The sequence below is a fragment of the Seriola dumerili genome, unplaced genomic scaffold (assembly GCF_002260705.1).
Source record: "Seriola dumerili isolate Sdu_G_001 unplaced genomic scaffold, Sdu_1.0 BDQW01000079.1, whole genome shotgun sequence".
Classification (NCBI taxonomy): domain Eukaryota; kingdom Metazoa; phylum Chordata; class Actinopteri; order Carangiformes; family Carangidae; genus Seriola; species Seriola dumerili.
In genome coordinates this window covers 2372692-2399843 of record NW_019174334.1, presented here as the reverse complement: position 1 = coordinate 2399843, position 27152 = coordinate 2372692, and the positions used below count along the sequence as shown (strand labels likewise).

Below are 27152 nucleotides of genomic sequence, written 5' to 3'. Positions count from 1 at the left end.
TGCTGCTTGCAATTGGTTGAAGGACTAAACAATATGATTAGCGGAGGAAACATTGGAGGGACTCAGCTTTATGTTTGAGCCTCAGTCAGACCCAGACTCAGGAGTTTTGTCTGTTGTGGCTAAAATCAGCAACTAGAAGACATATCAGAATGGTTAGCGTAGTTAATTGGTTATGCTGTTTGCTAGCTTGTAAGTGTTAGTGGCTGTGCTATCCAAACTCTTGCTCTTTGTACTGACAAGGGTTCGGTGACTGGTGAAGATGAAGTGTATATCAAGATGGTTAGAGGAGGAAACATCAGAGAGCCTCAGTCAGACCCAGACTCAGATGAGGAGTCTGTTGGGACCAGAATCAGAGACTAGCAGATGTATCAGAATGGTTGGCATAGTTAGCATCTTTTATTTGTTTATGTTGTTTGTTAGCTTGTAACTGGCAGTGGCTGACACAGTGTTAGCAGTTCTGCTAAGGCTAACTGTCTCTCTCTGTACTGACATGGTGTCAGGTTTATTTAGCCACACATCTTATGAATTCTTTTGAATTTAAAACATATTTAATAGTAATGTATATGTCCATGACAGGGTGGACATATCTATGGATTATTCTCTGAATATTGACCCATAGTTATCGGAAAATATATGTGGGAGTTCAGTTAATATATATTCCTATAACTTCAGTGTCAACTATTTATAACAAAACAAAGGGAAGCGGAAATTGAGACCAAAATGAGTATTGTGATGGTTGAAAGGCACTCTACAGTGATATTGACTGAAACCAGAAATTAAAATACAGTTTGAACTTGACTTGACTTGAATCAAAGACTGTAGTGAGAGAGAGAGAGAGAGAGAGAGAGAGAGAGAGAGAGAGAGAAAACAAGAAGTAAAATCAAAAAACCTCTACTCACTATCCAAACTTCTCTTCATTTATCAAATATTCTCTGTCCAACCAACAAAATGATACCAAACTAAACAGTGTAGAAGTGGCGTACTCTACGTGTTTACAGAGAAATAATAAAAGGAGATAACATGGGGGGTTTTGCAGTAGAGCTTGGCAGCTGCTTAAAAAGTAGCCTTTGTTGAAAAAAAAAAAAAGTAAAAAAGTTTGTTGCCACCTCTCTGGGTTTGTGACAGATGAAGAAAAATCAAGATCAGTCCTTGTTACAAATTGGCATTTTAATGGGAAACATGAACTAGAACTAGGATGGAGATACCCATACAAAATAATCTGCTTTAGATATGTCTGCTGGTTTATCTGTGTTGATAGATTTACTTTGTATCTTATGTTGTAAACGTCACATTATTGTTCGTGGTCATGAATCACTCTCCTCTAACATCTGAAAGACCATTAGTCATCAGCCTGTTACGTGATGACACAAAAACATCCGTCTGTTTTAACTCGGTATCAAAATCTCTGTCTGCTCCTCACATTATTGAGTTGTGTTTTAAACATTTACATACAAATTCATAACATTGTCGAACAGAGGATAAAGCTCTTTCTGACTCAGTGTTTGGCTCTTAAAAGAGCCGTTGTGTTGTTTTGTTTGTTGATGGTTGAAGAGTTTAACCGCCGAAGCCGTACAGAGTGCGGCCCTGTCTCTTCAGAGCGTACACCACGTCCATGGCGGTCACGGTCTTCCTCTTGGCGTGCTCGGTGTAGGTGACGGCATCACGGATCACGTTCTCCAGGAACACCTTGAGCACACCGCGGGTCTCCTCGTAGATCAGACCGGAGATACGCTTCACTCCGCCACGGCGAGCCAGGCGGCGGATGGCGGGCTTGGTGATTCCCTGGATGTTATCACGGAGAACTTTACGGTGACGCTTGGCGCCTCCTTTACCGAGTCCCTTTCCTCCTTTGCCTCTTCCACTCATGTTTACTATATGGTCGACGTTAAGTCAATGGTGATCACTCTGAGCTTCACAGGATTTCAAACCTTGTCTGAGGACGTGAAAGAAGACAGACGAGGCCATCTTCTTCTGTGGATTTTCATGGACGTTATGAGAAATCTTTTTGCATTAGCGCCACCACCTGAAGCAGCGCACGAATTACAAGACTGTCAGTCTCAGTTTTAACTCGGTCACATTGTCACTGAAGTAAATGTAAAGATGGAGCATCAAGAAAAGTAAAAGTAGGGTACTCATTATGCAGAATGGTGCTTTTTTTCATTCCTGTGTGGTCATATAGTATCATCAAAGTGTATATTGAGGAATTTAAATAAAATGTCATAATAAAAATATGCATTCATGTGTAAGCAGCATTTTAGTGTTGCAGCTGTTCAAGATGTACCTCAAAAACCATGGTCTTGAATCTACAGTAATGCATCATATTTTAAGAGGATGTGGAGTGATATACTGAGGCACCTTTATGAATAAAAGTCATAATGTGTAGTTCTCTCCTTGTTGCTCCTAAATACCAGCTTAGGTTTTTATACAGTCCACAGTATTGAGTATAATATCCTGTGATGAAACACAAATCACAATGATAGACTGAACCATGTTGTTTTAAGGTGGAGCAAGCAGCTTGAGAATAAAGGATATGGTTGAGCGAAGTCAGAACGAGCCAAATTCCCAAGTATTTATAAGACTTGCCAATTTCCATTTGACTACCATATGGTCTATGGATGGATGATGTAATCAGGATTGATGGTTCCTTGGCAGCAAAAGACATTTTGTTGTCAGCATTCAGTATAAGCTTGAGATTCTGTAGTTGTGTCTGAAAAACATTGAAGGCGCATTGCTGGAATAACCTGAGTTTGAGAGGAGTCAAATGCACACAAGACTCTATATTATAAAGGGTAAGGGACCCAGCACAGATCTTGTGGTACCCCCCTCATTTATCCCAATGGAGCTTGTTTTGAGACCTTCAGTACAGATTTTCTGTAATCTTTCATAGAAAACATGTGCAGCAGAGATTGTATAGCATGTGACTCATCATATGATTTCATGTCTGTGTATCTGGATTTATTGGCTCAAATGCTTCCTCTTCTGGAGGTAGTAGATATGCCACTGGCCGCTTTGAGAAACTGCCAGTTCAGGAGAGATGTGCCTGAAGTGAGTTGCGCAGTGCAGTGCAGCACTGTTTACAATAATTGCATATTAATGTCCTATGTTTTTTGACTCTATCTGGTTAGTGAGTACTTCTTTTTTCAACATGTGATCATTTCTGTGGGCCACCAACAGGCAAAAAAGTGTCACAACCATACCCAGTCTCCCCCACTATGTCACAGCCCTACAGCTGTTATAGTCTGAATGAAGATGAAGTTGCTTGTCAACCAGAGTTCCAAGGATTTTTCCAAGAAAGGTGATTTTACATATTGGACGATAATTGTTCAAATTATCAGTGGATCCAGCTTCGTGCACAGTGTTATAACACATCTTGACAAAGAAATGTGGTTTAATACAATTTAAGAAGCATTTTATGGGTCAAAACATCACTTTTGTTGATGTCCCACCACTGTGGTTTCAATGTTGAAATTCATAAAAAGAGTTAATTCAATTACAATATGACATTATTTCAAATGAAATTGTGTGATAAACGTATTACTTTACACCATGTTCAAATTCTTTTTTTTTAAATTAATCATCATTTATATGATTTTTTCATAGAACTTTGTCTGTCCCGCACTTCTGAGTCCTTACTTTATTTTTGAGGTCATGGTGGGCAGTGGTGTTGTGCTGGGGTGTTTTTAATATTCTGCCTTTCTCACATAGGGTTGCAAAAAATAATAGGAACACTTCTCAATATAATGCAGTCCAGTTCAAAACTACTGCAAACTACAACGTCAGTAATAGCTCTCTGACAGTGACGAGAGAAACTGAACATTGTTATATTTGTGAAGGAAGCATTTATGGAAAAGCTGTTGTATCATATTAGATTGTACAACTATGAAGTGAAGTGTGAGTGTAAATTATATTGTTAATTAACATAAAGATGTCACATTTGTTTTAATTAGTTACCTATAGGCTACATATACATGCAATGAGTTTGCTGCTCATGACTCCCTGCTGGCTGAGGAGAGAAACGTGCTGCTTTGATATCAACTGTAAACTAATCAATTAGGTGTCCAGCACAGTAATGTTTACGAGATTACAATTTCACATTTTACCAGTCGAGCCATAAAGTTGAGAGAAGTGGGTTTGGGAAGAAAAGGTAGCAAATTTCTAATCCCTACACCGGTGGGAAGAAATGTGGGTCAAAAGGAGTGAATGAACAGCACTTTGACCTGTGCAAGTCCACACGGCTGTTTGGTTCACTGTGTGATGGACAGAATGGCTTCCTTGTAACTGGTGATGCTGTTAGTGAACATGAAGTTTAACAGTCACTTATTGTCCTTCATGAGATTAAATGAATCAATTCATAAGTCTTCCAATCATCATATTTTGCTTCCCCCCCCCCAGAAACAAAAAGCATGATCGTCACATCATACAATAGATCACTCAAACTGCAAGGACACTAGTTGGAGATTAAATAAGTGCACACCTCTGTGAATGCCATGTCTCTTGTACTCAAATATAAGTACACTCCTTAGCTTACTTAACTTAGCTGAAATAACTTAACTAGGAAGCAGTAGTTATACTAGTAACATGACTAAATTTGACTTTAATGATGCTAGTTTGTTACTATATTAATAGTTTAGAGTTAATGAAGTGCAACAGCAGAAGAGGACTTGGCTCTTAGGTTCAGAGTGAAGTGGCTCTTAAAAGAGCCGTTGTTGATGTTAGAGGAGGCCGAGACTTTAGGCTCTCTCTCCGCGGATGCGGCGGGCCAGCTGGATGTCCTTGGGCATGATGGTCACCCTCTTGGCGTGGATGGCGCACAGGTTGGTGTCCTCGAACAGACCGACCAGGTAAGCCTCGCTGGCCTCCTGCAGAGCCATGACAGCGGAGCTCTGGAAGCGCAGGTCGGTCTTGAAGTCCTGAGCGATTTCTCGCACCAGGCGCTGGAAGGGCAGCTTGCGGATCAGCAGCTCCGTGGATTTCTGGTAGCGACGGATCTCTCTCAGAGCCACGGTACCGGGCCTGTAACGGTGAGGCTTCTTCACGCCGCCGGTGGCTGGGGCGCTTTTACGGGCAGCCTTGGTGGCCAGCTGCTTTCTGGGGGCTTTGCCTCCGGTAGATTTACGAGCGGTCTGCTTGGTTCTTGCCATTTTACTTCTTCTCTCTCTAAACAAAGTAGAAAAGTGTGAGGACTAGAGGCGACGCTCGGCTCTTAAAGCGTGGGACCGGCTGTGTAACGGTGACGCTGCTTCAGATCCCCGGTCCTCATTGGTGACGGGCTCCTCCTGGAGCTCAGCACCGCCCACAGGAGCGAGCCGCCGCTGATCCTCGGCTGTTCATTGGAGAAAAGTCCTTTCGAAATGGCCGCCAAATCTCAGAGCAGGCCGCCCTCTGCTGCTCTGCTGGAGCCTCTTTCCTGGTTGGTCTGACAGGAACAGTCCCGCTCTCTCCGCGGAGATATAAAGGAGGCTTGTGTCAGTGAGCGCCACAGTTTCTCTGAGTTTCCTCTGTAGAGATCATATCGAAACAACATGAGTGGAAGAGGCAAAACCGGAGGCAAAGCCAGAGCGAAGGCAAAGACCCGCTCCTCCCGTGCTGGGCTCCAGTTCCCGGTCGGTCGTGTTCACAGGCTGCTGCGCAAAGGAAACTATGCGGAGCGTGTCGGTGCCGGTGCCCCCGTCTACCTGGCGGCTGTGCTGGAGTACCTGACCGCTGAGATCCTGGAGTTGGCAGGAAACGCAGCCCGTGACAACAAGAAGACCCGTATCATCCCCCGCCACCTGCAGCTGGCTGTCCGCAACGACGAGGAGCTCAACAAACTCCTGGGCGGAGTGACCATCGCTCAGGGCGGTGTGCTGCCCAACATCCAGGCTGTTCTTCTGCCCAAGAAGACCGAGAAGCCCGCCAAGAAGTAAATCTGCTGGAAACCACAAACACAAAGGCTCTTTTAAGAGCCACACACTCACCTCTCAAAGAGCAGATCCTCGTGTCTCTGATGTACCTGACAAATGCCTTTATCAAAAAACACACTCACAACAGGTAGAATCCTCATTCTTCATAAAGAGACATCACATTAGACATGTTTTACTACATTATGATGGAGCCATTACAATCACTGCCTGACAATTAAGATAAATTAAAACGATCTAAGAACTATGACGGGTGCAACCAAAGCAGCACAGATCGCAGCTAAATGATGAGACTTGGGGAAGGAAGTAGACAAGACTAAAGACAGTGGAATATAACATTTTACATTTATACAGTATAAGACAATGGTACAGTTAGCTTATATGGGCCGTTCTATTTGTATGTGTAATGTGTACCACTAAGATATTAGTATATGATGACACATGACGTGTCTTCCCTGAATATTCTAAAATACGATCTATTTATTTTATTTTAACTAAATTATATATTTATATTTATATAGATCCATACTTAAATTAACCTCTGGTGACCTATTAACCTCGAGGTTCGTGCTGAGTAGTGTGCTCTGTCATCCATTCGGTGATTTCTTAGGAAACTTCCATTAAACTCACATTTAATTAATCAATTTAATATAAATATACTGTTATTTAATCAGTAATTAGGAACCAGCTCTTTGTTGGATGTGTTTGGCTCTTAAAAGAGCCTTTTTATATTATTAGCGTGTATCGGACGGAGGACAGCTCACTTCTTCTTGGGTGCTGCCTTCTTGACTTTGGGCTTGGCAGCCTTCTTGGCAGGGGCTTTCTTGGCTGCTGGGGCCTTCTTCACCACCTTCTTGGGACTCTTGGCTGCCTTCTTGGGGCTCTTTGCTACCTTCTTAGCGGCTGCAGGTTTCTTGGCCTTCTTGGGAGACTTTTTAGCTGCTGGTTTCTTAGCTGCCGCGGTCTTGGGCTTCTTGGCCGCTGCGGGTTTCTTGGCGGCGGGCTTCTTGGCTTTAGGAGCGGCTTTCTTTGCCACCGGCTTCTTGGCCTTGGGCTCCACCTTCTTGTTCATCTTGAAGGAGCCGGAAGCTCCGGTTCCCTTGGTCTGGACCAGAGTCCCCTTGGCCACCAGGTTCTTGATGGCGGTCTTGACGCGGACCTTGTTCTTCTCCACATCGTAGCCTCCGGCAGCCAGAGCCTTCTTGAGGGCGGCCGCTGACACGCCGTTCCGCTCCTTGGATGCGGCCACGGCTTTGACGATCAGCTCACTCAGGCTGGGGCCGACCTTCTTCGGTTTGGAAACCTTCTTCTTGGCTGCCTTTGCCGGGGCGGCGGCTGGAGCTGGTGCTACCTCTGCCATTATTTCCTCTTCGCTTTCAATCAACCACGAATGATCACACTGACTGAGCGGACTGTTGGAAAGCTCGGAGCAGGAGGCGGTACTTAAACACACCATGAGAACCGTGGAGACTCAGCCCAGCCCCGGCTCCTCCGTGCAGTCTCAACACCGGGACACTTGTGTTTTCTCCTCACTGAAAAAACACTCAAAACTCACCGTGGGAGAGGTGCTGAGGGCTGACAGTGAAGGGAGCCGATAGCGGACTTTATTCTCTTCATATTGAAGTCATGAACAGCTCTAATAGTTTCTGCATTTTCTTTGTGGAGCCTCGAAACCTCAGCTGTTCACCGCGGTGGCCACCGCTGCTCAGTGGCTTTCCCCACTCATTTCTCTCCGAAAATGATTTAAAATGCACCACAGCTTCACCAAAACTAGTTTCTTAGCTGCTCCACATGTTTGTTCAGAGATCCTATGTAAAAATTACTTCTTGCTTATGACCAGTTTTTAATAAAGTGGAGTTTCCTCCTAGCAGCTAACACACTGCTGATGGCTGAGGCTTATGGTGAATTTTAGCCAGACTCTGTCAGAGCTGTCAACATTTCATGCGGAGGATGCTGGAGTTTATTGATCAAATTAAGAAATACATGTTAGTCTGATGTGCTGGGACAGATTACTGAGTGTCCAGGTTTTTATAACTTCAAATTAATGCCTAAAATAGTTTGAATGTAAACAAATACAAACACGTGTGTGTCGATTATCACACTGTTGGCACTTTCCAGAAAATCGAATATCTCACTTCTTTTTGATTTTATTTAACTTGTGTTTAGACTTCACTCTGAACAATGATAATGGCGTATGAAAATACTGTATCCAGATGTTGCAGTGATACAGCTGTGTATCAGTATATCAGGTCAGTGTTTACTCATCTGAAAATACCCCAGAGAAAGAGAAAGTCTTTGCTGAGGTTCATAAATATTACACAACTCTATTAAATCCAGTGTCTTCACCAGATGTGCCTTTGTCCTCAAACACTGATTGACAGTGAGATGCTCATCAAACGAGTTTTCCCTGAAGGAGAACTGTATGTGAAGTACTGACATCTGATTGCGCTCATGGACACACATTTGTTTTAATTTAAATGTACATGTATTGTATGTGCATGTGTACATACACACAGACGTGTAAGCATTGCATGTGTATGCATAGATTTAGGTGTTAAATTTCACAACGATGAATAATCAATAACTTGATTGGGTGAGTGTCTCACCACAGTATTTCACTGCAGTTATTCTGGATTGAAATTCTCATCAGGCTTTCCTTCCAAACTGTTGTGTATAATCAGGTTTTACAGTCTGTTGACATCAGCACTCTGATCATCGTGTATACTTCTGTGCTTATAAGCAAGATTTAATGTCCATTCAATCATCAAATGGTGATGGGTTCACATGCTATGAGCATTTTAATGAAAAACTAAATTCACAAATCTGTTTCCTGAAAGAGACACAAGCCCAGATCAGGTCCTGGAGCAGCTGTACATTACTACAGGATGAGTGTAAACTCAACTCCTCACATCTTTCCACTTCACAATTGTGACTCCAGACAGAACAAGTTGAGTTCATCTTTATGCCAAGGACTGACCTCAACGTGACATTTACACATAAATACTTTAAGTGTTGCAAGTTAAATAGTCATAACCGTTCTTGAAATACACAAGGTCACTGCTGCTACTTTTTAATAGCATTGTTTGTAACAGAATAACATATGTGAACAAATTTTTGGTGCTGAAGGATTTTCTCTTTTAGATGAAGTGTGTGGCTCTTAAAAGAGCCTTTGAGTTGGTTCAAGTTGAGCAGCAGAGCTGTTTACTTAGAGCTGGTGTACTTGGTCACGGCCTTGGTGCCCTCGGACACGGCGTGTTTAGCCAGCTCACCGGGCAGCAGGAGACGCACGGCGGTCTGGATCTCCCTGGAGGTGATGGTGGAGCGCTTGTTGTAGTGAGCCAGACGAGACGCCTCGGCAGCGATGCGCTCAAAGATGTCGTTGACGAAGGAGTTCATGATGCTCATGGCCTTGGAGGAGATACCAGTGTCGGGGTGCACCTGTTTCAGCACCTTGTACACGTAGATGGCATAGCTCTCCCTCCTGGTCTTTCTCTTCTTCTTGCCGCCCTTGGCTGCGGTCTTAGTCACGGCTTTCTTGGAGCCCTTCTTGGGCGCAGACTTTGCGGGTTCAGGCATCCTGGTCAGTTACTACTTCACAGAAACAGATGAATCGGTGAAGGAAGCAGCGACTCTTGTTATCCAGGCTCCATGCAAATGAGACTGTGTGGTCCCCTTCCTGTGATTGGTTGAACTACACATTGGGCTGGAGGTGGGGGTTGTGTTTCCATGGTAACCCTTCTTGTTAAGCCTGCAGTCTTGAGCCAGTTTGACATTGACATTTTACTTAATCATTAGATCAGTATGAACAATAAGCTTCAGGTGCAAAATAAAATCACAAAAACAATAGATTTTATTTTGCCTGTCTTGATTCAGATGAAATATTAATCTATATGTTGAACAATAAATACAAATACTGGGCTTGACAATTTGTAACAAAGATTGTAATGAGAGAAATTATCGAAATAAACTGAATTTTAAGGAAGTCTAAAGATACTAAGATACTAATATTTTATATAACATCTTCTTCTTCAACTTCTCGTCCAATCAAATAGTCTTCATCCAACCAACAAAAGCTTTGCAGCAGGTTAAAATCTGCCTTTGTAAAAAAAGAAAAAGCTCTCTGGGTTGGTGAAACAGATGAGACAAATCAAAATAGATAGATAGATAGATAGATAGATAGATAGATAGATAGATAGATAGATAGATAGATAGATAGATAGATAAATTGGCCTATGAAGACGTTATTACAGAACATCAGCATTGATGTATAGATCAGAGCAGATTTTAACATAGGGGGAACTTGTAAAAACCCAACTCAACAGCATAACAGCAAAAGAACACTTAGTTATAATATATATATATATATATATACATACAATAACACTTCTAATGCTCTTGACAGGTTAATATATATATAGTACTACGTATTATAGATATATTTTTTTTTTTTTATTTTTTTTTTTTTTTTTTAAACCTTTTCTGATCATTAGATCAGTATGAACAATAAGCTTCAGGTGCAAAATAAATCACAAAAACAATAGATTTATTTTGCCTGTCTTGATATCAGATGAAATATATAATCTATATATAGTTTGAAAACTAAATCAAAGTACTGTGCAATTTGTAAGTGTCCAGCTGAATCCGATGAGCCTGGTTTCATGGCGTTGATAGATAATGTCCCTTAGCTCATTTGTGATAACAACAAATAAACTATTATTAAAAAGGTGTAATTATGTAACAATAGAAGGTAACTAAATAATGACTTATGTATTACTAATTATACTATCATGTACTGCTGGTCTACTAGAAGAAAAGATGCCATCCAACAGCTGAACTGTTGCATAAAGCATGAGTTAGACGGACATCTGACGGACAGTGACACGGTCATGAAGCACGGTCTTTCTGAGCTCTGCAGGAGAAGGTTGTTTAAGTAACACTGTCCTAACACAAGTCCGCCAGTCACATTAATGCGGCTCTATGCGTTATGCCTGCTGTTATAGTAGTAAACATTTATCAATGAATTCATAATATTGTTAGATCATATACAGAGGATAAAGCTCTTTCTGACTCAGTGTTTGGCTCTTAAAAGAGCCGTTATGTTGTTTTGTTTGTTGGTGGTTGAAGAGTTTAACCGCCGAAGCCGTACAGAGTGCGGCCCTGTCTCTTCAGAGCGTACACCACGTCCATGGCGGTCACGGTCTTCCTCTTGGCGTGCTCGGTGTAGGTGACGGCATCACGGATCACGTTCTCCAGGAACACCTTGAGCACACCGCGGGTCTCCTCGTAGATCAGACCGGAGATACGCTTGACTCCGCCACGGCGAGCCAGACGGCGGATGGCGGGCTTAGTGATTCCCTGGATGTTATCACGGAGAACTTTACGGTGACGCTTGGCGCCTCCTTTACCGAGTCCCTTTCCTCCTTTGCCTCTTCCACTCATGTTTAGTGTACGGTAGATGTCTACTCAATAATGATCACTCCGGGCTTCACAGCTATTCAACCCCTGTCTGAGGACCTGAAAGAAGACAGAGCAGAGGCGGGTAACTTCTTCTGTGGATTTTCATGGCCGTTGATAATGAACTCTTTGGTGCATTAGCGCCACCTCCTGAACCGGAGCGTGAATCACGGCCGCAAGTTCGAAGTCTATTAGCCCGAAAGAGACCAATCAGTTTGGAGTGTAATGGATCCTACAATACGTCTCTATGAACGCTATTGCAGTAGAACAATAAATGAACCTCAAATGTAAATTCTCTCATCTCTAACTGTTATCTCCCCTACACCTTTTGCATCCATGCAGCACACTCCCAGCTCCACGTTTCAGAGTCGGCACACCAAACATGCTGGTTCCAGTACCTCCATATCCAGACCACTGTCTTTTCTGTAGTGTAATAGTGACTACCATTTATAGAGAGGTAAGACTTTATTACTTTTGATATGACATATTTAGATTTAGATCTGGGTATACCTGCGTGGGTATTCGGTTATATTGCATTACATTTTATGAGTTGATCATACTGTATGCTTTGTATTCAAAATCAAACTATTTAAATAAGAGCAACATGCTCGCTTCTCTTGGTTCTTGTTAAAAGTTTCCTGCAGCATTTGTCATCCAGTGGTCTTTTTTTAAGGACACCAGGGAAGAGTCTGTTCCTTTCCATACACCTTGTTGGGCCCCTTCCTTTACAAAGGCCTCATCAACAGAAAATTATATTTTCATGCCTGAAGTGTTGTGAAAACTGCCACTAACTTTTTCAGCCATCTGCAAAAATATCTTGCTCAAAATTAGGTTCTTTATCTTTTTTTCAAATAATTTGTGCAGCCAAAGACTGGCCAGAAAATATTTCTGAAATTAGGCTTTTTCTATCTTTTTTTTGATACATTCTTTATTATTTATTTCTAAAATAGTGCTATCAACTTTTGAGTATCATCTTATGCTGCATATGCATTAACACATTAGAAATGAAACACTGCCTATAACATTATTGTACAGGAATTTTATTGTGTATAATTCCTTAAGGATAAAGGAGCAGAGTATGTTGTTATGAGGCTGCAGCAGTTGAAACAGGCAGGGTGATCACATTATAAAGGTACAATGGTATCGTCTTTGTCGTCATGTACGCTGATCAGCACGACTTCTCCTCCATCACATGGAAGGCTTTTGTAGACTTTCAGGTGAAGGTAAATGCACCCTCCTACATGAACCTGCAGGGAAGAGAGAGTCAAAATGACAGATACATTGAGGATCTTCTACCATTTAAAAGTTCACCTGGATGCCACAATTAATTTAGTCCATATCCATACACCTGAGACTTTCTTTCTTTACTTTGAAACAAATAATATCACAACATTAATTACCTTGATCAGGTAGTTTGTTCCATGTACAATTTGGCTGGTGTATTTAACTGCTCTGAGTTCCTCATAAATCTTCTTTGTGTTTTCCTGTACTTGGCCCTTCACCTTTGTATGAAGGAAATAAAAATTGATGTAAATCCAGAGTTAAACGCAGACCTCAGAATTGTGTGAGAGGTTGTGAAAAACGAAAATAGACTGAAGCTCACCTGATCACAAATCTTCTGGATTTCCTCAGTGGCATCCATTGGTTCAGTGAATCCTCCAGGCATGTTAGGCATCGTCTCAAGGTCCGTTAAAAGGTTAACAGAGAAGTCAGTCGTCTGCTTTTAATGTCTCAAGTGTTAATTTTCAGCTGGTTATCAAACATATTTATACTGTGTAACTACCCTTAGATATGCACTGAAAGGTGGATCTGATATTGGGTGGAGCTATTGTATATGTGTAACCACAGCCCAGACATGAGTGTGGTTAGTGTTGCTCATCCTTGATGAATTTCTCCACATATTGCAGCTAACACTGTGGCACTTCTCATAAACTGTACGTCTCAGATTGTGTAATTCAGATTCTGTTCATCTGCCGTATCTTTAAAGAAGCTGTGACCAAGAAGCTTTTATACTGACAAATGTTCAAATAATCCCAAATATGTGAAAGATGTTGTTTGTAGTGACGAACCCACAGGTTATTACCATCGTACTTTTCAGTTCCCCTTCGCTCTATGGAGCATTTTAGGTGTTAGGAACATCACGGGCAGGCTACATTTAGGGTATCTTGAAAATCAAATGCAGGTTTAAAGAAACAGTCCACCATTTTTGTTTATATGCTCTCATGTCTTTATGGTAAATATGAAGCTGCCGGGCTGAAAACAGCAGACAATTTGTTCAACTTAGCTTTGGCTCCTTGCCAAAACGTGCGGCACCTAATCCCCATGATACCACAACTTATGTGTTTTTACACTTCAGTGGATTAAACTAAAGAGAGATGTTTTAATTAGTGAGCTTTAGCGGTGCTGGAAGGTGAATTGTTGCAGGCTGCCCCTGCTTTGAACTGCTTTGATGCTAAACATGACACAATGAACTCTGGGCTTCTTTGCAAAACTGGCTGCTTTTCTCACTCAAAGCTGACCTTTGGTGATGGAGGCAGATCAGTCTTCATAATGCCAGAAATAATTTGTAGAGTTATTGCTTAACAGTGAGCAAATAGTTTTACCAGAATTGGCAGAGGTCAGCAGACACTTGCATTTCAGGGACACTCCTAACTGTAAGGCTGTGTTCACTCCCCAATATTTTGGAACGTAAAGCCCGCCCACACCCTTTATCAAGAAATCGTCGTCTCCTCCTCCTTCACATTCCCATTTTGAATTTCTCAACAATTAGTGAGAGTTTCTTGTCAGGGAAGTTGCATCATATTGCTTTTGACTTGGAATACACTTGGAATTTTTTTGTGTGCAGATTCCTGGTGTGTCTTCGTAGCTGTGTATGCTGTCGAATATGATATGAGTTTTCTAAGTAGGAAGCACGCTACACTTTTCTTCTTTCTTTTTTACATGCAATAATGCTGACTAATCAGAAGAAATAAGGACACAGAGTTTCACAGGTGATTCAATATCATGATTTCAAGATCATTAAAGAAACGTTTCTGATTTTAAGTGTACAAATGAGAAACATTATCTTGATGACTGAGATCTGGACTCAGTACATGCTGAACAAACAGGAAACATTATGTAAATTGAAATAAATTCACAAATAGATTTTATGACATGAACATATTGCTTTGCAGTATTAAAAGAAATACGTCATGTACAATTTCTGATGTAGCTAAAATAGCCTCTTTAAAATTAATACGGTGGAAAAATGTTTACAATCCATTAACCTTTCAATTAAAACCCCCCTTTTTTTTTAGCATTTAAGCAGCACATGAACAATAACCAAATTGCTTACATACAAGCACATTTTTAAGTGTTTATATTTTGTTCTCCTCCTGTGAAGCATTAGCAACTGTTTTTTTAAAAAGATAATTAATCACTGACAATGTAACCTAACACACCTGTAATCACATGACACAAGACATGTACGGAACAAACACTGTGCCCCTTCATAACATGCGAAGGTGCAGAGCAGCTGCATTAACATTAAGACACTGAAAAGCAAAGAGCGCAGCCAAGAGAGCAGGAGGGTCATTTCTGTATTTTACACTGGAGGGAGCCAAAGCAAAAACCTGTGAGAGGTCAGCCGGGTTACAAAGTAGAGACATTAAGATGAATAAAATATACAGTATATTAATAGCGCTTGTGTAATCTAAATTTGGTTATTAAATCATTTTGAATAAAAATGCCTTTTTTTTGTTGTTTTGTTGTTGTTTTACATATTAAAGTAGCCAGTGTAGTTGCTTTACTTTAGGTGAATAATGAGCATTTAAAGCTCATCCAGTCAGCCGTCTCCTGTTAGTCTCGTTTTGTCAATAAAAAAGAAAGAAATGTAGAAAGAAAAGATAATTAATCACAATTATATTTTAAAAAAGTGACTTCATGAATTTTCAAAGCAACATCAGAGAGATAAGAGAGCTGCGAAAAAAAAAAAAAGGTCAAATATTTGCAAAGTTATTTGATTTAGGAACAGAAAATCATGCAGCATGTGCTTCACAAAGAGGAACAGCAGTCACGAGATGAAACTGGCTGACTGGGATGTGAGTAATGAGTAAATTCAACCCACTGTTGCCGAGCACAGCTGCAGTGTGATTGTAGTCACTTCAAGTCACAATAAGGTTGTGTGATTAATGGTACAGTCAACGGTTTCAACATTTCTAACTGGCTTGCAGGATTTGATTTGGCTTGGGGAGGGGATTTAGTAGATTGTGTAAGACACATATTTCACAGAGACAGTTTAGTCAGGTCTGTCAACAGTTTAATGCACCTGTGTGTTGTGAATAAGTAGTCTGTGCTGACATGTGACATGGTGGTATGGTAACCACACCGGGTCATAAAGCAAGAGGTAAAATAAAACCTTTATGCTTGAAAGAGTATGTTATGTTGTTGTTTTGGATGTTAAATTTCTTTTAAGTGTAACTGATATAATATGATTTTTACATGTAAAACCCCATGTGGCCTGAGCACCTGTATGACACTTGAATAATGAAAAATACATATATTCAAAATAAAAATAAAAAGCTGTGAATGTTACTGTGAATGTTAATCAAATATGTCAAAAGATAATAAACCTTTAAAAACACACACATTTTTTTGAAAAGATTGTCAAATAAGCATATAAATTAGGCAATTGAAAACATAGAACATATTTGAAAAAAAAAAATCTACTCAAATGATGATTAAATGCATCAATAACTGTGAAATTCATGACTTTTTCCATTTTCATACTACAAGAATCCATCAAACTATCCTTTACAAACAAAGCTGTCGCCGTGGAGAACCTGTGGTGTGGTGGGTGTGACTCAGGAATGCGACATGCTTCACAGCTCAGTGCAAAAATACATTTAGTGTTTAAGGTTCAGTTTACTATGTCATTGTTTCATCGTTTCTCACTGCAGGCGTGTATGAAGGCTCGAGTGTTGACAAGCTCATAATAGTAGATGCATTGACCTGTGAGTGACGTTTGGTGTGAAGAATCAACTTCATCATGTTAAAGAAAACGAGCAGGAAAACTCGACATGTGCGTCACTTGTCACATTCAATGGATTAGACTTTAACCTCCCCTATATATCATGTACAATCAGTATACACATGTTTCACACACCTATGTGCACCAAGGTGTGTGTGAAACTATGTGCACTATGTAAGTATTCAAGTACAACAATTGCTGGTCGGTACCTTCGGTTGTTTAATAAACTGTGTAAAACTCATCTGGAATAAAGTAAGGATTTGTATGAACGCCTCACAGCTAAGAGCCCACTTAGCCTCTTGAGCAGCTTTCTTTTATGGCCAGTAGTCTCTACAGGAGAGGATAGAATTCTTTGATAAATACTGTGCATTAATAAACACATGTAAATGTCCTTATACTTGCTTCAACTGATATTATAGTGTGTATATCATTGATTTCATGTTGACATATTGATTATGAATGCTAAAGAGGGGGACTATTACATGGCTCCACACCCTGGAAATGTTTTACTCAGTGCACTGTAACCCCAAATTATTAAACAAATCTATATAAAATGCTTTATCAGAGGGGATTTTTTTTGTTTGTTTTTTCTCCACATACACTGGAAAGAGTCCAAAAAAAAAAACATGAGACAGAGGGACAAAGCTTCAGAAGGGACTTTGCATTGAGATCCATAAATCAATCAAGAGTTTGGAACAATGTCAACAACTGCCACGTTTAGTTGATACAAAATCTTACAGTAACTCGTTTTAGATGACACATTTCAGTTTTTAAGTTTGAATACTTTTGCATACGTTTCAAAAAATATGTCATTATGGGTTATTCAGAGTAGAGTGAGCAAAAAGTGAAGGGGTCTGAACACTTTCTGAAGCCACTGTATGACCTGCCCTGAAGCCAACTCACGATTCAGAAACCACCAGAGAGAGAAAAGCAAGAATTAAGACGATCACAACAAATATGATTAATTCAATTATTTATTTATTTCACCTTGTACAAAAGAGTTCCCATTTGGCATATTCCTACCATCATGACCCACAATCCATAATACAGTATGTTATTACATGTTAGCAGTGGTCAATATAAAAAGGCCAGGATAATGTAATGAAGCTGATTAAAATGACAGTGGAGCCTGTAGGCACTGCTAGGATGCTTTGCTTGGTTACGGATCCCGTTAGAAGTACTCAATAGGATCATGGTGGCTCTTGGCTTGCTGTAAACCGTTCAGCTGGAGTTCCGCTCCATGACACGGCAGTGTTTTGTAAACACGGAGGTGAATATGTTCATCTCCTCCCACATGGACCTGCAAGGAAGCAAAAGTAAGAGTTTGTGTCCACCCGATGAATGCGAGTCCCAGTAATCACTCTCCTTAAAGCTCTGTTTTGCTCTCCAACAACTCCAGAGAAAAACAGGAACCATATAATGGATTTTTTTTTTTTTTGCTGGAAAAGGTGATGCATTGCTAAAAAAAAAAAAAAAAAGTGCAATGACAAGCAATGCAAGACAAAAATTGATGCCTGATGTTTCAAATATTTTTGGTAAAAAGTGTGAGTTTTGGATATCGATATTAAATGATCTGATTTTGTTTGGAGATCAGTTTAAATGTTTTGATATGATATGTGAACAAATGTAACAAGTATTATCAGACATGATATTTTCATTTTGTCAAAGTAGCTTTTGTTTGTACAAGATTTTAAAGAAAAAAGAAAAAAAAACATATTTCAGGACCCCTCTGCATTGTAAATAATAATCACCTTGATGAAGTAGTTGGTCCCGGCCACAAGCTGCGTTTTGTAGCTCTTGGCTGTGAAAACATCGTAGGTCTTCCCTGCTTTGGTCTCTGCTTGGGACTTAACCTGAATAACAATGAAGTGACACCAATATCAACAATGAAACACGGGCCCTGTTTACTGTGTGTGAATAGTTCTGAAGGAACAAAGTCCAAGTGTAACAATGATCATTTCTCCACTTACGCTGTCAGAGATCTTCTGGATTTCTTCGTTGGCATCAATAGCCTCGCCAATACCTCCACACATACTCTGCATTGTGACAGTTTTCTGTGGATTAGCGAGGAAACGAAGGAATCTGTCTGCGTCTGTGTTTCTGAGCTGCTCACTTTGAGTCACTGAATCATATGATGCTTTGGACCGTACCATCAGCGTAGGAGGAGGGGGGGGGGGTTTCAAGCGATGCTGCTACCCGATTAAATTATCTGATTTTATTTTTTATTTTTAATTAGTTTGGTATTTCTAATGCAAATCACTTTAAGTAGCAGGAAGGCAGGTACATAAAACATATGGCAACATTTGTCTTTGTTTGTCACTCTTTAAAGTGTGCTGGTCCGAGGCGTGGCTGAGCTGGGATGTGTCAGCTGGGCATGTGTTCAATACTGACTGCGAGGAAGTGACAGGTTTCAAAAAGAAGTGGGCGAAATAATGGCCGCTTCGTTAGGGTGAGCACCGCGTGGGTGTAATGCCCGCGTGGACCGTTTGAGGTATGTCATTCACTCCCTGTGTCCCCTGTCTGTCTTCGCTGTCTCTTTCAAAAAACAAAAAAGTTTCACTAATATGTTCCTGCACTACCGGATTCCGCGGTCTCAGGACTGTATTTCTAGGACCCTGGTTTTTTGCGACAGTGCCATCTAGAGAATTGGATGGCAGCAAAAAAAAAAAAAAACTCCCATAAAGGTGTATTCCACACAAATGCTGCTTTCTTTCTGCTGGTTCTGTGTAATTAGCATATTTAGGTCATTATCAAGTAAAATAAAGATGGAATCATATGTGGCCTTTGCAGTCACTAAGTCTCTGCCAGATATTTGAAAGGTTGGAAAAGAGGAAAGACGCAAGGACGATTCTATGGACAGATTCAAGATTATATCCTACATTTTTTTCCGTAAAATAATACACAATAACAAAAACAAGGAAAGTAAACGACCCCTGCAAATGTGTGCAACAGCGACAAGTGGAGGTGGAGGACACTGGAGGATGAAAGAACATCGAGTCCTGAGAGAGGGAGAGAATATAAAAAACATGTTTCGTCTTTTCCTGACCCTTCAATACGCAAACCCCAAATTGTAAAGTAGGTAACAGCACTAAAGAAAGCAAGGTACGGTGTATGAGTGTCAGGCCCTCTTACCCAGAGATGAAAGGTTAGGGCAACCAGTACCCAGTGCAGTCTAATGTAATATAGTTCCTATATATACACACCCACACAAATAAGCACAAATACATAGCTTAACGCCAACAAGAAAAGGAAGAGGGGCACCGTATTACATCCACAGCAAGTCACAGGCCAAATCACATCTGTTTTAAAAAAAAAAAAAAAAAATCTTGTTTAAAAAGCCAATAGCCGAAGCAATAAAATTTGTTTCACCTCAAGGTTGGAAAAATCTCCACCTTGATGGAAGTAAATGAAACTCCTGATATAAAGGGTGAGCAAATATTAAAACTCAGTCAATAAAAGACATGTAGAAAACTTTCAACAGAGACTTTGTCAATATTAAACCAATCTGTTTTGTATTTCTTGCACAAAGTAAATAACAAGAAGGGAGGTGTGTAAGATTATTGCAATAATTATCTGTCTATCTTTCCAGATAATGTCTGTAATTCCAAGGTGTGGCTGTGCTGAGATGTTCCAGCTGGGCATGTGTTCAACACTGGCAGCAGATAACAAGTTTGGACGACACTGGTGACACTGAAAACAGGAAAAGAAAATATTTTTTCACTTACCTCGAATGGTATCTAGTCACGCAAATAGGTTTGTTCAGATTTTTTAGCTTTTTCAGCAGTGAAACGAGCAGCGTTCCCATGACTCCTACTTATCTCATTAGGTGTGAAAGACTTGATATTTTTTCATTTCTGGAAAAGCTCTGATCAAAGCATGATGGAGACTAATAAGAAAGCAAATGGTAAAACGCAGTGAGGCCATCAACCCATCTGGTGGACAAGTACAACAAATCCAAGATCAGTAAGAAACTTAGCCTAATCTTGACTTTCATTCATCCATCTGGAATGATGGATCCATCAGTGTAAAATCCAATAAATTACATCCACCTCAAAATTTGGCCACCTGACCTTGTTTTACAACATTGTCTGTGGGCTTTTGTGTTGAATTGGTCCCTGCTAACGTCAAAAGAGAATCTCTGGCTTGATGTGCGGCAAGAGATAATTGATAATTGGCTGGATTTATTACACCAACCAGTTTTTACTAAATGCGAATGAAAGAAAATTTTTTCAGAGAGCGGAGATTAATAGTCCTGCGCGGATTCCCAAACTCCCGCATCACAAGCCGAGGATGTCTACGGATTGCGACCACTTCAACTAAACAGTGATGCTCCCCTCCCAGACAGCTTCATATTAATAGTTTTTTTGCCATGCTAGTGGAACGAACCCCTTAGATTCACTGTACCTTGTGAGTGCGTGAGCAGCTCAGGCTGTACCCGGTAGTGTACAGCAGCAACGCAAGTATGTTACAAGAATCTCATGGGAGAATAAATGGTTTTCATGGAACCACGCACCAAAGACAGATGAGTTTTCAGCAATTGCACATTGTGTGGCGGGGATAAGGCAGGGAAAGGTGGAAGTATTTGGGCTGCTCGAAATAAAGCTGAGATGTGTGTGAAGGCTTTGCAGGTTGTTGCTGCAGTAATATGCGAATGGAGATCTCAAGGGTCAGTGAAGAGATGTTTTAATGAGCTCTGAGTGGGAAAGAGTTCCGAAGTGATAATGAGGCTGCACTAAATATATTCCCCTGCAATGGCTGATCCCCCCTGGGGAGCGATGAGTTAAACTATATGCGATATTCTTCCATCTGGGGATGGTGGGTGGCGATTTGAGAGTTGTTTTCACTGACCGATACAATGCTGGAGACTGGGAGGCTGCCAAGGAGATGAAAGTGTGTGATGATGGCGAAAAAAGGAGGAAACTCACACAAGAGAGATTGTTCACTGATGGGAAAACAATTGTCTTTTTATTATTGATTCAAAATAGGTCAAATGAATAGAGTCTAGAATGAGATTAGTAATGGAGAAGAAGAAAGCATATGTGTTAAGAACAAAGTCATGTTAAAACCTTGGAACACACCCCGATGAGAAAGTCCCTGGGTGAAAGTAGAGGGAAATTGCACAACCAGAGAATGCAGCCAAGCATTTTTCATTTTTGCAGAGGGATATCTTCCAAAAGAAAAAAAAAACAAATTGACAAATTACCAACCATATTTCTCATTCAAGTAAAGACATTTGTGAAGATGTGAAGGCAAGAAAGTGGGATTAGACTCCCAATGCAGATTAAATCTTCTTTTCACATGGGATCTGAGCGGCATTTGTGGCTGGAAAGAGTTAAAAGATCCAAATGTGGGCTTTGTTTGAAAAGAAATTTATTTGGAAGATTTACAAAGACAAGTCCCTACAGGCTGAAGCCTTCAGGTTGCTCTGTGAAGTTTGCTGGTGTGCTCCAACCCCAGTGGATATTTAGCTGAAATGTAACAATCCAGTCGGGTTGTCGATACAGAAACTGGCTTTAAGCCATGAAACAAAACTCCAAGGACAAAAAAGAAATCCAAAAAAAAAAGATTTTTTTTTTTTTTTTTTTTTTCTAAATTGTCAAAGTTTGCAGAAAATTAAGAAACTGTCTAACATCTGGAAATAGTGTCCCAGACAACAGAATGTGTAATAGACAGTTTAGCAATAATGTAGCTTCAGATCTTTACAGGGACTGAAGAGTGGAGAAACAATGTCTGAACTTTCAATATCCTCACTTTAAAAGGTTCGCAACAAGACGGAGGTGTTTGTTGGACTGTCTTATCATGACAAGACAAAAAGGAGAGTATTCAAGAAAAACAGAATGTATTAACACTGAAAATGACTCGTTCAAGTTTTATTGGCTAATTGAAATTCTGGACATGAAATCCTTTTGACTGCAGTTTGGGAGAATTTGCTTAATGTTGTATAGAAAAGTATGACCTGTACAGCTTGGATAAAGATGAAACATATATACTGCACATTTTCTTAAGGATAGCAAAACAGTCCATCAAAGAATATTGGCAATATTTTAGTATTAGTATTTTAACTTTATTTGCTGGTTTACTTCCCTTCGTCAAAAGCACAAGAACCAATTGCAGGGTGTTGTTAGGTGCTTTCTAATGTTTTTTATTATTATATTATTTTCATGTGTGTAGGTGTGTATGTCTAAGATTTGCGGTTTGTGGAGTAGCAGCCAAAATGTCTTCACTCTGTTGGAAAAATACTTTTTATCAGTACGTCAGTATCAAGTACACACACACACACACACACACACACAGGCAACTATGTCATTATTTACATATTAAAGGTGATCACCGGAGACACATGTGGCATCTGATTTCAGTGCTGGGTGTGACACACACACCGAGCATGTGCATCTTGTTTCCATCACATCAGAAGACATTACATTGACTTACATTCATTTCCTGGAGATTTACCCTAATCCTAACCATCATCTTGTCATCTCATCTACACCTAACCTTATACCTTCACTCTTTACCATTTGTATTATGGGGCTTTTTGTCCCCAAAAGGAAGGGAAGTCCACATAATGTTATTGTGTAAACACATGTTTTGCCCCCAGGACATACAGAAGCAAAACCAAATTAAGCTTATAAAATAAAACTATAAATTGATCAAACAAAGTGTTATGTGTAGAACTGAAGCAGTTAATTGTTGTGGATCAAACCTCAAACCAACTCCAAACAGAACATATATATATATATATATATATACTATACCTATTCCAACCGAAAGATGGCGACAAACGCAGCGCATAGTGTGGGACACTCCTGAAGACGAAGAAGAAGAGCGTGAGAGTTGTCAACACTCTTGAACCATGTTAAGACTTCGCCGTGGTCGGAGCTGGTCACTTGTCGTCATGCTGTCCTATGTGCTGTCACGAAGTTTCTGCCAGGTCGTCGTGGAAGTTACCCGCCCGACCATTGGCTCAGTTTTACGGACGTTCACAACGTCCAGTCCTAAATGCGGAGGAACATCCAACAATGGTAAAAAAAAAAATATATATATATATACATATATATATTTTCTGCTAGGGTTAACCACCTTAAGTAGCCTACCCCAAACTATTCCTGTAGGCCGTGTCTGTTAGTAGTGAATTATATTCACTAGTTATATTCCTATTATTGTCGTTTTAAAGTGCTATCTAGTGCTTACTAGTGTAAAAAAAAATGTTTTATAGCCTAGATACTGTAGTGGTTTCTGCCACTATCAAGGCCTACCTGTGCATCTGGATGGACTGCAGGCTGTATGGTTGTTTGGCTGCCTGTCAGGTGCTTAGCTGTGTTTACCTGCAGTAGAAGTTAAGTAAACAGGTTGCTATTAAATCAGTGAATGGTGAGATGAAGTTATTGTATTTATCAGTAAATGGGCTGCACACTGAGAAAAGTTGGATTGGAGTGTTGTATTAAGTGTAGCCTTGTGTTTTCACCTCAGCTTCAGTGGTGACGTACTCGCAGCTGAAGACCATGCTGTCCAACCATAACATCCAGCTATTTGATGTGAGGAATCCTGATGAATACCAGGCTGGACGCATCCCAGATGCTGTTAACATCCCACGTAAGTGATCACACATGTGCAAAGCTGGGAAAGGGGTGGTTTTCTCTGAGCTTTTTACTTTCATATTCTTATGTGTGTCTGCATATCAGTGGGAAACCTGGAAGAGTCTCTGAAGCTGTCTCCAGAGAGCTTTGAGCAGAAATATGAAGTGAAGGCTCCTGGGAAAGATGATGACAACATCGTGTTTCACTGCAGAACTGGCAAGAGGAGCGCGAAAGCACTGGACATCGCCGGTCAGCTGGGGTTTAGCAGGTAAACAACAGCACATGCACCTGTTTACACACACGAAACACAAACCAAACGGTATACTGCTACTCATGACCCTGTGAAGCTCATGATTCATCACGGTTCACAGTCCACTGTTTAACTCTCTGAATGAAATTCCAGACCAACTAAATTAGATTTTAACCATGTTACACAATGTGGACTCTGCCTAAGCTGTAGTGTGGCTACACGGCACTGTAAACGGCAAATTCGAAGCATTTTGCTATTTAATTATTAATGAAATCGGTCATGCTGTCGCAACTAGAGTACAATGTCCTCAGATGTTACTTCAGTTTGTTGAACGGTGGATGAGCTTTTAGTAGAAATTCAAACAACAGTGTTGAGAGGCTAAGCTGTTCTTATTATGTTTCTTTTTCTCAGGGCGAGACATTATGAAGGAGGGTACAGTGAGTGGGCAGAGCTAGAAGGAAAATGAATCTGGGCTGGATTCTGCACTTTATAGTCAAAATTAAAGTTAAATCAAAACTACAGAATATACAAAAAAGACATACAGGTTACAATTTCACAATTTCATAGTAACTGTTAGTTTAAAAGTAAATACCACTTAGAAAATTTCACTTCATTGACTTGTAACATTTTTTTTAAACTGATGTGACCCTTCCAATAAGGTTTTTCATATTATTCTATGTATCCATTTGATTCCATATGTTCCATATAATATGATTTATGACAAACTGATTAATGTGAAAATACTTGATGTTGATTAAATTATATATAAAATTCATCATGTCTCAATGTCCTTGTAGACCTACAGTTTGTCCCAATTCCACATTGCACACCATTTTTTTTCAGTAATTTGCGTAAACTTTCTGTAGTTAGCAGCCAAAAAAACAACATACACTGTTGACTTTTTTTTTTTCCAATTCATCATTTGTTTCTTTTTAATTCCTTGTAGTAGTTTGTAAAAATGAACTGTAAGAATAAAATAAAACAAGAAAAGACAAAAATAGGAAAATAAAATATAAGCAAAATAACAGAAAATCTAAGAAAGAGATGTATTTTTAAAAAGATGAATAAAAGTTTAGTTAGAAATAATAAGAGCTGATGGATTCATAATGACAGAGTTGCATTATAAAATAACAAATATTCAGTTTTTGATTGTATGTATTTTATTTTTGGATTTTTTTCCGGTGTGAACACACCTCATAGTCAACTTGCTTAAATGTGCAGAATTGGGACATAGTTGCTTTTTCCAATTCTAAACCACATACTAATTGTATAACATATACTGTATAATATGTATTAATCTTTCACTGTTTTTGCAGCAAGTCGACAAGAAGTTAATATACTAAACTGTTTCATATTAACATAATATCATAGACACACTGAACACACTCAAAACTTGCTTGGTGTCATTGTCCTCATAGTGGGATATAAGCAGTTTGATCTCTGGACCAATAGATGGCAGCAAAATTTCAACCAATGCTGATGTTTATTTCCATTTTTCCACTGCCACTGTCCTTTATCATTACTGTAGTGATGCCCTCTCAGGCCTGACCTTCACACTGATATTATTCTAGACAGCTATACAGCCTGTGAGTAACACCTCTGTGAGCAGCTGTCAAGACCTCGATCTGCACAAGGTCCATGCATCCCTCATTCGAATGGAGAGCAGGTCCAACTTCACCCTCCACCTTTCCATCCTATCCCCTCTCATCGGGACTATTTGAAAAATATCAACAGTTACAGCAGGTATTTGCATGTGGGTGGCTAGACGAATCAATGCTCTGTTTATGAGCTCTGTGTGGCAGGGGTGGGAGGGGTTGTGAAAGCCCACTGTGGGTTTATACATCAGAGTTGATCTTCTGAGTGAGCGTGAACAAGGAGTTTGGACATGCTTATATTCCAAAACTCCTTTATTTATTTATTTATTTTCTGCACATTTAACTCCATGTTATAAATCACTGAATCAGTGAGGCAATAGCCATTACAGAAAAAAAATGTACTCGCTTGCAGCTATTATTCATGTGAGAGACTGAGATTGACGCTCTGAATGTTGCACAGTGAACATAAATGGCGTGCAAGGGAAATCAGAGTTTACTGGTCATTTTTTGCATGAGTGGAGAGGCCTGTAATATCATCCACAGTCAAAATTCAGCATGTGTTGTGGACGTCACACACCATTGATTTCTGTCGAGTTTCAAATGTATGGATTACGCCAGCTACAGGATTGTCTTCAGCTCTGCACAGCACAGGAGATATTTGCCAGCGTGCTGCTGTGGAGACGAAGCATGGGTCAAATTTCCAATGAGCACCAAGGACGTTTGGGCACTTTTCCATTAGTTAAAACACAAACTGGGTGCAGGTTCATTATGAAAAATGAGCAGTTCAGGGCTGTTTGTCAGCTGCTGCGATTACATAGGATAGGCCATCAACTCCCTGCTGCTCAGTGCTTTTAAAAGATCCACATTAAGGGAGGCTTTGTAATAACATCTCGATGTGCTTTTGCAGTCTGTCATTTGTTAAAGATATCTGGAAACATTAGCCATTCGGTCCTCATTTGCTTCTCAACAGACATATTAACTGACACCCCCCAACCCCCTAATTAAATGCCACAGAAAAGTCTTGAATTTCTTCTACAGTTAAAACATTGTTGCAAGTTGGAACTGGTTCACAGGAAAAAAAAAAAAAAAAAAAAAAAAATCAAAAAAATATATTAATATATATATATATATATATAATATATATATATAACACCTTCCTTTGCTACATTGGTTTGGTCTCATTTGTTTGTAATGTGCTGCAGGAGCTCCTGTAGGGCTTATTGCTCTTATCTTAAAATGCCATGTAGAAGATAGCAAAACAAAGCACACTAGCTGGGAATGTGAGATATAAGACACAAGCTCCTGGTACTTTTTATCTGCACTGAGAGGTTTTTTTTTTTTCTTTGCATTTCTTGTGTGATAGAGGGG

The 27152-nt window shown here is 40.0% G+C and overlaps 6 protein-coding genes across 6 annotated transcripts; 2 read left to right on the top strand and 4 right to left on the bottom strand.

The window, feature by feature from the left end:
* The first annotated feature begins 5522 nt into the window (after nt 1-5522).
* LOC111221052 (histone H2A-like) lies at nt 5523-5906 on the top strand. The gene has a single exon (XM_022744377.1). It carries the CDS (start codon nt 5523-5525, stop codon nt 5904-5906), a length of 384 nt encoding a protein of 127 aa, XP_022600098.1.
* Nucleotides 5907-6652: 746 nt separating this feature from the next.
* LOC111221042 (histone H1-like) lies at nt 6653-7260 on the bottom strand. The gene has a single exon (XM_022744367.1). The coding sequence runs from the start codon at nt 7258-7260 to the stop codon at nt 6661-6663; it is 600 nt and encodes a 199-aa protein (XP_022600088.1). The 3' UTR covers nt 6653-6660.
* A 1841-nt stretch (nt 7261-9101) lies between these two features.
* On the bottom strand, nt 9102-9481 carry LOC111221055 (histone H2B 1/2-like). Its single transcript, XM_022744381.1, has one exon. The coding sequence runs from the start codon at nt 9474-9476 to the stop codon at nt 9102-9104; it is 375 nt and encodes a 124-aa protein (XP_022600102.1). The 5' UTR covers nt 9477-9481.
* Nucleotides 9482-12378: 2897 nt separating this feature from the next.
* LOC111221059 (cystatin-B-like) lies at nt 12379-13126 on the bottom strand. Its single transcript, XM_022744385.1, has 3 exons — nt 12958-13126; nt 12755-12856; nt 12379-12601 (listed from the first exon to the last, which is right to left on the bottom strand). The coding sequence occupies exons 1-3, from the start codon at nt 13027-13029 to the stop codon at nt 12479-12481; spliced, it is 297 nt and encodes a 98-aa protein (XP_022600106.1). The 5' UTR covers nt 13030-13126; the 3' UTR covers nt 12379-12478.
* A 4192-nt stretch (nt 13127-17318) lies between these two features.
* Nucleotides 17319-18488, bottom strand: LOC111220983 (cystatin-B-like). Its single transcript, XM_022744294.1, has 3 exons — nt 18333-18488; nt 18114-18215; nt 17319-17662 (listed from the first exon to the last, which is right to left on the bottom strand). The coding sequence occupies exons 1-3, from the start codon at nt 18402-18404 to the stop codon at nt 17534-17536; spliced, it is 303 nt and encodes a 100-aa protein (XP_022600015.1). The 5' UTR covers nt 18405-18488; the 3' UTR covers nt 17319-17533.
* A 4707-nt stretch (nt 18489-23195) lies between these two features.
* On the top strand, nt 23196-24964 carry LOC111221010 (thiosulfate sulfurtransferase/rhodanese-like domain-containing protein 1). The gene is made up of 4 exons (XM_022744328.1): nt 23196-23384; nt 23833-23955; nt 24045-24207; nt 24601-24964. Exons 1-4 carry the CDS (start codon nt 23216-23218, stop codon nt 24653-24655), a joined length of 510 nt encoding a protein of 169 aa, XP_022600049.1. The 5' UTR covers nt 23196-23215; the 3' UTR covers nt 24656-24964.
* Nucleotides 24965-27152: the final 2188 nt, after the last annotated feature.

Excerpts from the sequence above, each read along its gene's own strand:
- LOC111221042 (XM_022744367.1), bottom strand. The coding sequence starts at position 7,260 with ATGGCAGAGGTAGCACCAGCTCCAGCCGCCGCCCCGGCAAAGGCAGCC.
- LOC111221055 (XM_022744381.1), bottom strand. The coding sequence starts at position 9,476 with ATGCCTGAACCCGCAAAGTCTGCGCCCAAGAAGGGCTCCAAGAAAGCC.
- LOC111220983 (XM_022744294.1), bottom strand. The coding sequence starts at position 18,404 with ATGCAGAGTATGTGTGGAGGTATTGGCGAGGCTATTGATGCCAACGAA. Across the intron at positions 18,216-18,332 it reads TCCAGAAGATCTCTGACAGC|GTTAAGTCCCAAGCAGAGAC; the intron begins GTAAGTGGAGAA and ends ATTGTTATTCAG. Across the intron at positions 17,663-18,113 it reads GGACCAACTACTTCATCAAG|GTCCATGTGGGAGGAGATGA; the intron begins GTGATTATTATT and ends GCTTCCTTGCAG.
- LOC111221010 (XM_022744328.1), top strand. The coding sequence starts at position 23,216 with ATGTTAAGACTTCGCCGTGGTCGGAGCTGGTCACTTGTCGTCATGCTG. Across the intron at positions 23,956-24,044 it reads AGATGCTGTTAACATCCCAC|TGGGAAACCTGGAAGAGTCT; the intron begins GTAAGTGATCAC and ends TCTGCATATCAG. Across the intron at positions 24,208-24,600 it reads GGTCAGCTGGGGTTTAGCAG|GGCGAGACATTATGAAGGAG; the intron begins GTAAACAACAGC and ends TCTTTTTCTCAG.
- LOC111221052 (XM_022744377.1), top strand. The coding sequence starts at position 5,523 with ATGAGTGGAAGAGGCAAAACCGGAGGCAAAGCCAGAGCGAAGGCAAAG.
- LOC111221059 (XM_022744385.1), bottom strand. The coding sequence starts at position 13,029 with ATGCCTAACATGCCTGGAGGATTCACTGAACCAATGGATGCCACTGAG. Across the intron at positions 12,857-12,957 it reads TCCAGAAGATTTGTGATCAG|GTGAAGGGCCAAGTACAGGA; the intron begins GTGAGCTTCAGT and ends CTTCATACAAAG. Across the intron at positions 12,602-12,754 it reads GAACAAACTACCTGATCAAG|GTTCATGTAGGAGGGTGCAT; the intron begins GTAATTAATGTT and ends TCTTCCCTGCAG.